This window comes from Zootoca vivipara, chromosome 9 (assembly GCF_963506605.1).
Source record: "Zootoca vivipara chromosome 9, rZooViv1.1, whole genome shotgun sequence".
Taxonomy (NCBI): Eukaryota; Metazoa; Chordata; class Lepidosauria; order Squamata; family Lacertidae; genus Zootoca; species Zootoca vivipara.
Genome location: NC_083284.1, coordinates 7,285,799 through 7,298,231, shown reverse-complemented (window position 1 = coordinate 7,298,231; position 12,433 = coordinate 7,285,799). Strand labels below are relative to the sequence as shown.

The window sequence follows — 12,433 nt, the reverse complement described above, 5'->3', positions numbered from 1 at the left end:
GGAAAGGACCACAGATAGTGCCATACTAACCAGTCAAACCTCAGATGATTGAGAAACTGGGAGCATGTGCTCAGAGAGCATAATGTTTGACTGACTTATGGATAAGAGGATCCCAGTTTGAATTATACCACCATCATAAATTCAGTAGTTAACCTTAAAAAATACCACTCTTTCTCTCAGACTGTCCCACCATCTGCAATATAGGGGTGATAATACTGACCTGCTTTGTAAATTCATTAACATTTCAACAAACTAATATATAACAAGCTAATATAAATATTCAACAAGTTTTGAATACTCTATAGAGTTCTGCATACATTTTAAACAATGTCAGATCATGGCCCCAGTTGCTTTAGATTTTTTTTTGAAAAAAAGTAATTGATACCATAAATTTCACCCAGAAACTAACTGGGAATTAGTAAAGCTCCTTTAAAGAAAGTATAAATACAGGCTCTGTGACCTGCACCAGGAAATAACTGAGCAACCAAATTCTAAAACACCTTGAAATCTCTGCTCTGCTGTGTGGCAACACAGCAAAGAACACTACAGAGATCCAATCTGAAATGAACAGAGCACAGAAAACAGTGACTAGTGTCCAGCATTTCCTAGGAGAATTGCAGGAAGTTTTTCAGCCAAAGTTGGAAAAAGGATTCTCATCCATATATGCCAACTGCGCTTCCAGGGGTACTGCCAACTAGCTGACCTGATTCTTAAGGGAGACAGTGATTCTGGCCAAAAAAAGGTCCACTTAGTCCAATAAACCTGTCATCAACATCTTGATCTGTGGGCTAAAAAGTGCCCTAATCACTGGACAATTCTGGACATTTTTCTACATAACCATTTTCCTATACGAGTAACCCATTGCAACAAGCTGAATCATGACATCTGGGAAGTACAAGTGAGGTATGACTGAGAGGTGGAAGATTATTTCTGTCCTTGACCTTGCTGCCAGCAAGGAAGCAAAATGAGCTGCCAACTGTATTTATTTAGATTGGAAATTTTCATTCCCCATCCTGCCAAGGGCAGAGAGAGACATTGCATTTCCATCTTCTTAATGAACATTTACCAATCCTATTTTGTTATTCTTTCCTAATGGCTTTCTTAAGATGAATATAAATCTAATTCAAGAGTTGCAGAAAGGCACTGTCAGTGAGCAAACTTTCATAACTATTAGACAAAATTAAATAATTGAAGTTCAAAATAACAATCCCTCCATTTCAAGAAGACATTCTAATTCCAATCCACAGCTTCAGTCTGCACTGCTCCCATCATACTATACTAGAAGGTGGATAATTCAATTCCACAAAATGTATTTTGGGGGAGCACTTAGTTCCCAGAGGGTGATGCTTATTCTTCAACATCAACTTTGTTGGATTGGTCATGTTGTTCAGATGCCTGATTACCATCTTCCAAAGCAAGTACTATATTCTGAACTTAAAAATTGAAAGTGTAATGCTGGTGGTCATCAAAAGAGGTTTAAAGACTCTCTCAAGGCAAATCTTTTAAAAAATGTAGTATAAACACCAACAATTGGGGAACACTGGCCTGCAAGTGCTCCAGTTGGAGAACACCCTTTACCAAAGGTGTCATGGGCTTTAAAGACACTCAAACTCAGGAACCAAGAGAGAAACGTGCTAAGAGGAAGGCGCGCTTGGCAAACCCTCACCATGATCAACTCCCACCCAGAAACCTATGCCCCCACTGTGGAAGGGTGTGTGGATCCAGAATTGGCCTCCACAGTTGCCTACTGACAAACCGCTAAGACCATGTTCATGGAAGGCAATCTTATTGGCTATGAGTGATCCCCAAAGAAGAAAAGAAGAAGGAGCCTAACTTCTGTTGTTTATGCTCTGGTAGCCTCTGGGTTGGATTATTGTAATACGTTATATGCAAGACTGCCTCTGAAGATGGTTTGGAAGCTTCAGCTGGTGCAGAATTTTGCAGCCAGGTTGCTCACGGGGGCAAGACGGTTTGAGCATCTTACACCCATCCTGCACTGGCTGCACTGGCTGCCAATTAGCTTCTGGGCTTAATTCAAAGTGCTGGTTTTGACCTAGGTAAAGGTAAAGGTAAAGGGCCCCTGACCATCAGGTCCAGTCGAGTCAGACTCTGGGGTTGTGGCGCTCATCTTGCTCTATAGGTCGAGGGAGCCAGCTTTTGTCAGCAGACAGCTTCTGGGTCATGTGGCCAGCATGACAAAGCTGCTTCTGGCGAACCAGAGCAGCGCACAGAAACGCCGTTTACCGTCCCGCCGGAGTGGTCCCTATTTATCTACTTGCACTTTGATGTGCTTTCGAACTGCTAGGTGGGCAGGAGCTGGGACCGAGCAACAGGAGCTCACCCCATTGCAGGGATTCGAACCGCCGACCTTCTGATCAGCAAGCCCTAGGCTCTGTGGTTTAACCCACAGCGCCACGGCTCAGGACCGAAATACCTCAAGGACCATCTCTCCCCATATAAACTAGCCCAGGCTCATGCATTCATCCTCTGAGGCCCTTCTTTGTGTGCCTTTTCCTCGTGAGGTCAGGAGGGTGGCAACAGAAGAGCTGGCCTTTTCTGCAGTGGCTCCCCATTTGTGGAATGCTCTCCTCAGGGAGGTCTGTCTGGCGCTTTCATTATATAGTGGAACCTCGGTTTATGAACACTCGGTTTACGAATTTTCGGTTTACAAATGCTGCGGACCCATCTGGAACGGATTCATTCACTTTCCATTACTTTCAATGGGAAAGTTCGCTTCAGTTTATGAACGCTTCAGTTTATGAACAGACTTCCGGAACCAATTACACCCATGCTTCGGGTTAAGTACGCTTCAGGTTGAGTACTCCGCGGACCCGTCTGGAACAGATTAATCCACTTTCCATTACTTTCAATGGGAAAGTTCGCTTAATAATAATAATAATAATAATAATTTATTAATACCCCACCCATCTGGCTGGGTTTCCCCAGCCACTCTGGGAGGCTTCCAACAGAAATATTAAAATACACTAATTTCTTAAAGATTAAAAGCTTCCCTAAACAGGGCTGCCTTCAGATGTCCTCTAAAAGTCTGGTAGTTGGTTTTCTTTTTGACATCTGGTGGGAGGGCGTTCCATAGGGCGGGTGCCACTACCGAGAAGGCCCTCTGTCTAGTTCCCTGTAACTTGGCTTCTTGCAGCGAGGGAACCGCCAGAAGGCCCTCGGCACTGGACCTCAGTGTCCGGGCAGAGTGATGGAGGTGGAGACACTCCAGGTATACTTCAGTTTATGAATGCTTCAGTTTAAGTACTCCGTGGACCGTCTGTAACAGATTAATCCACTTTCCATTACTTTCAATGGGAAAGTTTGCTTCAGTTTATGAACAGACTTCCAGAACCAATTGTGTTCATAAACCAAGGTACCACTGTATATATTTAAGCGCCAAGAGAAAACACTCTTCAGGCAAGCTGTAGGTGCTTAATATTTCACAGACTTTGTTGTTTATGTTTTAACAATTAATTTGTTCTTTTACTTCATATTTTATTTCGTGAACTGCCCTGAAACCTTGTGATAAAGGGCAGTATATAAATAAAATAAAATATATAAAAATATATGAATGAATGAAAGAATGAATGAAGTTATTTCATACTGGAAAGTAGTTTCCTAGCCTTTTTATGCAACTTGCTTTTTTATTTGTACTGTGCAAGATTTCAGCAAGACTGATTGCAATTTCTCCAGTCTTTATCTGGTGAAGAGCATATATTTTAATGTTCATCAATATTGCTCCTGTTACTATAATTATTTTTCTTAATAATTCCCAGGTTCATTATTATTTACAGAAATGTTTCCTTGTAATAGGGACCCAGGTGGCGCTGTGGTTAAACCACTGAGCCTAGGGCTTGCTGATCAGAAGTTCAGCGGTTCAAATCCCTGTGACAGGGTGAGCTCCCGTTGCTTGGTCCCAGCTCCTGCCAACCTAGCAGTTCGAAAGCACGTCAAAATGCAAGTAGATAAATAGGAACCGCTACAGCGGGAAGGTAAACGGTGTTTCCATGTGCCGCTCTGGTTTCGCCAGAAGGGGCTTTGTCATGCTGGCCACATGACCTGGAAGCTATACGCCGGCTCCCTCGGCCAATAATGCGAGATGAGCGCGCAACTCCAGAGTCGGTCACGACTGGACCTAATGGTCAGGAGTCCCTTTACCTTTACCTTTCCTTGTAATTATATCTGAATGAGTCCACAGTATTTATCAATTGCTACTGATAAATATTTAAAGTATTTTATCCTACAAAAGTGCATTTGACCTTTCTCACCCTTTCATATTCTGGGCATGCCTTAGTTTCTTCTGCAGCAAATACTTTGTGCTTCTATAATTTGGATTATTATTCTATTTCCATATCTATCTACCTTGCACAAATGACAAAATGGTCTACAAAACAGAAATGCATGAGAGATAAAAATAATAATAAGTGTCTCTTCACATAGGAGCAATAGTTAGTAGAGCACTCATTTATTTTAAAATTACACAATAGGCCAGTACTAGTGCTTCTGCAACTACTAATAAAAGTGTTTAGACGTCTCTGTGAAGACGGGGTGGGTGGGGCAATCTTATCTTTGGTATAACCAACTGTGAAACACATTGGCAACAGGCCTTTATTCTAATGATGTCAAAAAGAAAAAGGGTTTTCCTTAATATTTTGCTGCAATAGTCTTAGTAAGCCACAAAAAACTAGGAAAATTAATAGCAATGTTATTATTTACATGGAACTACAATATATATGGGACTTCACATGTGAACAATGCACAAAAAATAGGATTGAACCTCAAAGAGCTTGGAGCTTAAGTTTTCACAGATGTGGAGGCAAGGGGACAAAGTGCTCAAGAGGCAGCAGTCTCTCAAGGGCCATCCAAACTGTATCCTTTCACAGGGCTGGTCCTGGTTGCCAGGTGAGTACTTGTAATGTGGAATGGTAGCTTCCAGTGAACATACAAATCTGGGACTGCTCTGCTTCTGACAGCAAACTAGAGCCAAAGAACTGGCGAAGTTTAACCACAGGTTGGGCTACTATATCATACTCATTTATAATTCATTCTATTTTTTTATTAAAAAATATTTATATGTCGCTAGTCATAAAAATATCAGCGTAGATTGCAATAGTTATACATAAGAGCATTCAATAAAAACATATAGAATTTCAAGATAAAAGATCACTTAACTATTATAGAAAAATGTATTTTTTAAAAAATTGCCTGAATAAGCCTGTCAGAATATAAAGGTTTTCAGCAGAAATCTGTTAAAAGTGTGGCCATTGACAGATGCAATCGCCCGCCATTTTGTAACCTGAATGGACATGGAAAAGCATTTTCACACCATGTTTAAAGAAAAGGTTTTTTGTTAATTGAACACTTCTGATAACTATGGCAGCAAGCAAACAACTATGAATGATATTGAAGTATTTAGACACGTAACCACCATTAACATTCATATCATGTACTGAAGGTTTTCTTCATCTTCTTAATGCTAAATTACTATCCACATTTTAGTATATGATTAGTTGTGACAAAGAAAACCTGACAACTCAAGGCCACCCATCATAATTCAGAACATTATTCTATCCGACTTGAAATTTGGCTCACCCTCTCCCTCAAAATCAAATCTTGGTGCAGCCTGAAAAATGTGCAATACTGTACAGTAGTACCTCGGGTTACGAACGCGATCCGTTCCGGGTCGCAGTTCGTAACCCGAAAAGGCCGCAAACCGAGCGCCGCTTCTGCGCATGCGCAAAACGCGCGCGCCAAAAAACACTTCCGGGTTTGCGGAGTTCGTAACCTGAACTGTTTGCAACCCGAGCGGTTCATAAACCGAGGTACGACTGTACAACTATTTCAGCTAAAGATATTCTTTAACCTACCTTGTCTTTCCGTCTTACATTCATGAGTTAACGATGCTACCACCATGCTATAAATACTGAAAATTACTGTATGTAAAATGTGACCAAACAAACAGAACAGCAGCTAATGCTGTGCTTACCTGTGTAACTAGTGGCTCCAACAGTCTCTCCACAGTAAGGGTCCTGATTTCCAAACTTTTGGGATCCCATTTTAATATGATAGGTGAAGTTGCAGAAGTCATGCTCCCTAGAGCAAGAAAACAACAAATCAGTCAATTATGATTCTAAACCTGTGTACATAGTTGCATATCACTAAGAACTTAAATCAGACTCAAATTAGAAAAGGGTTACATTTACTAATTATAGGAATAATAATAATAATAATGGTTTACATTAGAGATGGTTTACATTCCCCATAAGAGTTATTTCTGATTTGAATCAGCAAGACAACATTTCTACAAATGTGTTGTTGGGGTCTTTTTGGCCAAAGAGTCTTTTTTAAAAAATAAAATAAAAATCCTGTGAACAGCAACGTAGACACTGAGAATACGCTATCTCCTAGTTTCCTAAAAGTCTGATGGCAATGATAGCAACTTAAATTATTGTTGACTTAGGGCTGGTTCCAGTGAATACGAACTCATTTTCCATTCCATACCTACAATTACAAAAAAAAATTTACAGTGGTACCTCTACTTACGAATAACTCTACTTACGAATGTTTCTACTTACGAACGGAGCTCTGTCCACCATCTTGGATGCGGTTTAGATAGGATTTTTTCTACTTACGAATTTTTAGATAGGGTTGCTTCTACTTACAATTTTTTTCTCCCAATGCATTCCTATGGGATTCGACTTACAATTTTTTTCGACTTACGAATGTGCATTCGGAACACATTACATTCGTAAGTAGAGGTACCACTGTACATGTAAGGAAGCATTTTTGAAGTTGATATGTAGCATAGAAAATATGTGTTGAATTTTAAAAAATCATAATTTCAACTGCTCTTTCAGTTTACAATATACTCTACTATCTTTCTTTGGGTCATCTTCACAGATTATTGCATCTGTTGGAGACTTGAGTGGCTGTATCCAAATCTAGCCTAGAGGCCAGAGGGTGTCCAAAAGAAGCAGGAATTTGGTGCTAAGTGCAGTATGCACCCATCTGAAGGTAAAGTCCCTATACCAAGTTCAGCCAGTCCAGAAGCATCATGCTATTGCATACACCTGCTTCTATCTGTCTCTGAAGAAGATTCAGCATACAAGATCTATGGCAACTTCATCAGGCTAGGTCTCCTATCTAGGCCACAAAGTTCATAGTTTAATATCCAGAATCCCTTGGCAACCCTTTTTATGTAGGGCACTTATTCCATTTGTATCAGTGAGGATGTTAGACATAGTCAAAAGTATCTAGCTTAGTTTTACCAGTAAATTCATGACTTAAGTACAATTTGACCCATCTAGACCACACTGGTTCAGATAAACCCATCCAAAGAAAAGGTCCTGTTCAGATGTTTAACAACAATCCATGATTTGTTATTATGAAAATAAGTCTACACAAGTGCCATGGTTTGACACTCAGGTTTTCTAACTATCCACTTTTAAAAGCAAGCACAGTTTCCTGAATTAAGACATAATGGGGAACTGTAGTTGGTTCAAAAATAGATCATAGAATTTCAGGGTTGGAAGGGACCACAAGGGTCATCTAGTCCAACTCCTTGCAATGCAGGAATCTTTTGCCCATTGTGGGGGTCGAACCCATGAGCCTGTGATTAAGAGTCTCATGCTCTACCAACAGAGCTGTAGGCTGGGTGCTTTTGACCGTCTACTCATATAAACAGAAGGGGAGGGGAGGAGAGCAAGACGAAGGCTAATGCAGGTTCATTCCTGTAACAACAATCATGGTTTCTTATGTCTGAACAAACGTATCCTGTAAACCACTTTGTAGTCCTCAGATGAAGGGTGGTATATAAATTTAATAAATAATAATAATATATGGGACCAAAAAAATTCTGCCAGTTCTCTGCAGTCTTTTACCTAGCATAAAACCCTTTATAAGTAGTATAAAATGCTACATAGCTACCTCATATAAAGGATTATAAATATTAGAAAACAAATTTGCATCCCCTAGGGGTGTGCTGTCTAACCTAAAGACAAACAACCAAAGAGGTTAATCAATTTGTATTCAACCAAATAATGAATCCTATTATGGATATCACAGTGATGTATGGAAACAGATACAACTAGAACTCAGTTACGAATAGAAAGGAGATGGGGGGGGCAGAGAGAAAGATGGAGAAAGAAGGAAACAAAAATATATGGGAGGGATTGTGGGATTGTTGAAGAAAGAAGCAGAGGCAACAGAAATGAAGGTAAAATTTAGAGAAAAGAAAGGCAACAAGCATCAAGAAAACACACATTGGTTATAAGCACCTCTCACTATTCACTGACAAGCGGTGCAACCTCCAAGAGATGACAGAGGGGGCCCAAGCTGTCTTTTAGCCACAGAAAAAAATAGATGCAACTCAGGCAGATAGTTCCAATGGATGTTTTGCACCACTAAACTTCATGGTTTTGGCATACTTTGTTACATACTTTTAAGTTGTATAACCTTTAAAATGATTTCTATAACGTTCATAGAAGAACAGAACAGAAATAATCACTAACCTGCAGCCTTACAGTGACTGCCACCCTTTAGCTTTAAAGAGGGCAGGAATGACGTCTACAAATGGCATATGTGTCATAACTCACACTGACTTTGCTAGCATTTTACTTCTACAGCTTGGACTACAAACTATTCTTAAATTTAAAAATTACTAAATCAATGCCTGTGCAGTCATAGTTAAGATTTGTAGTTGTGTTTGTTCCACTACCTTGAACAAAGAGGGGGAACTCTAAACTACAGATTAAGCATATGGACTGGAAACATTTGCCCTGAAAAAAGGAAATCCAGCATTTCTTCTCTTTTATCAAGAATGATTCATACAACATGGTGGAGGAAGCAATGCTCACCAGTCTTGATTGGGCTAGGCAGCCCAAAACACATTGAAAACTGCTTACATATGTATGCATGCATATCATATGTTTTCAGTAGGAAAAACTAATGTGAGACTGCAACAATCATGTTAGCTAGCTGCACCAGGTGTCCTAAAATATATAACAAAGCCCTTTGCCTGTAGAGAAAACAAACAAATTACACACACACACACACACACACACACACATATTGGACTGTATAATCAATGTATTAAGATATGTAAAATATATAAATAAATAAATAGGGGGGAGACTTAATATTGGGAAATCTGGCAAGAGATGGAAAAGGAACTTGAGTACTGTAATTGTGCATTTACTTATCACAAAGGAAGGAAAATATTATATCCCTGACTTTCTGATAGCTTATTCTTCAGTCAGTCGTTTTCATAATACTGTTCAACCAACTGAACTACTTCACAATCCAGAGGACAACACTTTTGAATAAATGCCTCAAGCTTTCTCCCTAGTGGTGTCAGAAAAGAACTCAAATGCTTTTGAAGAAATCGCCTGTGAAGTTCTTCATACAATCCATTTGATATAGAAGGGGTCTATTACACTTCTCCAAATGCGCTCTCCATAATCCCTGAGAGTAAACGGAATGCATATCACAACCAGCAATATTGGCTCTGCAGTTCAAGCATAGCTAGCAGAATGGATTCCAATAGAAGATTGAATTTCCTCCAGTAATTACAATATCAGGGCCCATTAACTTGAATTTGGCCACTGCCTCTCATTCAGAAAGGCATCTAATCTTCATTCAAATGCAGAAAATGGTGTAGCTCCACCTTACCTTCCTCTGCTAGACTCTATCCCAGAGCTAAAATAGTCACTGTCACTGTAAAGAATTTATAATCCCACTACAATATTTAACTGAGCAGCTCCAGGATGAGGTAATAAATTTTTAGATTTGTGAATTAACAGAATAATATATGTGATGAACACAGGGAAAAGGAAATCAGGAAGAGGTTCATTACTTTTACAGCAATTGCCCTCATCCGACAAATGATCTTGAACCCTCAAGGTTTCCAGGTGCAGACAATTATGATGACATACATGACCTAATGAGCAAACCATGTTGGTTAAATAAAATGCTTTGAAGCATCTGAAGACATATCTGGCATCTGAAGAAGTGTGCATGCACACGAAAGCTTATACCCAGAACAAACTTAGTTGGTCTCAAAGGTGCCTACTTTACTATTTTTTTCGACTGCGTCAGACCAACACGGCTACCTGCCTAAAGATGGGAAATACTGTTATCGAAGGGAAGAGCTAATGGCCAGTATGAGCCCTAGAGGAAAAGGGAGCAATGCCTCAACTGATTCTCTCAGAGGACTTTGGAGTTCAAAACATGAAATCAAGAATGCATGGGGTGTGTTACCCACCTCTCTTAGATTATGCTAAACAATTCTGGACAGTCATTACTACTAAATTGAAAGAAATAATCTCCTTTGACTGCAGCTAACCTTCCCATTTAGATTGCAATTAATCCTTTAATTTCCTCAAAGAACAAGATAACTTGACATTAATTAGAATTTTACAAAATTTATGGGTAAACAGGTATTCGTGATTTAATGAACACTTCGCTGCATAGACAGCCATGCTATCAATGAGAAAGGAGCAAACAAATATCTTAAACAGAAACAGCCTTGCTTCTTTTAAATCAGTGTTCAGAATGGTGGAGTCAGACTGAGCAAACCTATACAGTGGTACCTCTGGTTAGGTTAAAAAAAAAACAGATGCACAGCATTTGGCCTAAATTTCTAACAATTTAGCAAATCCTCTCATCAGTTATAGCTTCCACTTTTCTATATTGCACATACATGTTAACTCTTCTACTTAAGTGAATGTTGTCCTATGCATGCTACCCCACACAGTACACCACCTCTCCACTGCATACTGTTAACAGTGAAAATTTTGAGGATCTCGCTCTTTCCAAACTCTGTTTACAAGAGAGCCAGTGTTTTCAGTCGATTTTCATACCAATCTTCTCAAGAGGCCTGCAAAAGTAAAATCCGAAGGTGGCTGTAAGGGTGACTCCCTACAGGGAGCCAGCCCCCATCATCCTGATGTCCACCGCGTCAAGTACAGAGAGCACCAGTGGTTCTGAAGCAGCCAGAGGGGAAGGGAGAGACTCGGAGAAGGAGAGAAATCAGAGGGAGGAACAATGGGAAAGCTCGGGGATGGAGGGATGCAGGCAGATGCTCAGGGATGTTGCAGAGCCAGGGCACCGACCGCTTAGGGAGGAAGCTGAAAGGGCATCACTCCTTCCGGCGCAAGAGTAAGGAGAGCACCACAACGCAGGTCAAGGGGATGGCGTTTTGGGGTGCACAGACTACTTTGCTGGCGTAGGAACAGGCGTATGCCATTGCCGGATTCTGATTCGGGATGAGAGGTCATGTTTTAAGCTGTCTCTACACTGTAAATAAATAGCACAATAAACGTCTTTGAAGACAAACTAGACTCAGGCGGAGTTAGTCTAGAGTAGCCACGACGACCCTCTGACAGTGACCAAATATCTCAAGAGTAATAATGAACCTGTGCAGTTACGAGTTGTGAGTGGCCTGGAAGTGGGTGCACTGAAGCGTGTTCTTTTTTGCCTCACAGGCACAAGTAGGATAGAGGAAGAGATCTGTCTCACTCTAATAATACTTTTCCTTTCCCACTGAGCTTCTAAAAAAATAATGGGTGGTATTCAACAGCTTCACTCAGACCCATTGAAATGAATGGACCTAACTTAGTCATGTTCATAAATTTCAATGGGACTACTCTGCGTAAAACTTAGTTGAATACATACCATATTCCCACTTTCAAAATTAAGGGTGGACTTAATTCACTATCTCTAACTTTGGCCATAAATCACAGTCCATGTTTTTGGAGAGGGTAGGGAGACAGAGAAGACAGGAGTGTCACTAGCATTTTGAAATTGTTGCAGCTAGAAACCAGAGCACTTGCTGTAGGGAGCAGACACTGCATGCTAATGATTAACATTCAACCCAAAAACCTAGAGCCATTCACTTAATGTCTTTAAAGTGGCCATGGGGAGACAATCACTGTCACTGCACAGTTGGTCTACTAAGCTTGGTAGGAAGAACTGGCAGGAGAGAATGAGGAAGCTTACTGCTACTTTCCTGCAATTCCTGTTTTATGGAGCAAATTGAGGACTTAATTTCACAGTGCAATAATTATCTATAAACCAATTTACAACCCAGGCCATAACAAACTCCACAAGCTGAAAGTCATACCCTTCTTAAATGGGACCTAGGCCAGCACAACTTTTTAAGGATCAGAAGTTCGGCAATGACAGAGTCAGTGCCATATCATGTATCCCACAACACAACATGTCAATTATATCTGTCCCAGTGTTGGGAAAGAGAGTAGAGTATAAGGATGAACTTGCACTTTGCCAAGACCTCTGGCCCTTTTGGCAAAATATCCAGCAAACTGGCTCGCCAAATGGCAAGCACAGTAAACCAAAACAGAAACTGTCATTGGTTGTAGCTTCTTGCCTATTCTACATAAGCCTTTTGGATGTAACATTTTAAAAATTGTCACTG

General features: G+C 40.3%; 1 protein-coding gene across 2 annotated transcripts in view; it reads right to left on the bottom strand.

The window, feature by feature from the left end:
- Nucleotides 1-12,433, bottom strand: part of CTNNA2 (catenin alpha 2) — a 540,562-nt gene that overhangs the window by 477,246 nt on the left and 50,883 nt on the right. For both annotated transcript variants that reach the window (XM_035103044.2, XM_035103046.2), the window contains exon 2: nucleotides 5,987-6,093. In XM_035103044.2, the coding sequence (XP_034958935.1) occupies nucleotides 5,987-6,088 (102 nt within the window). In that variant the 5' untranslated portion in view covers nucleotides 6,089-6,093. The remainder of the gene's footprint in view (nucleotides 1-5,986; nucleotides 6,094-12,433) is intronic.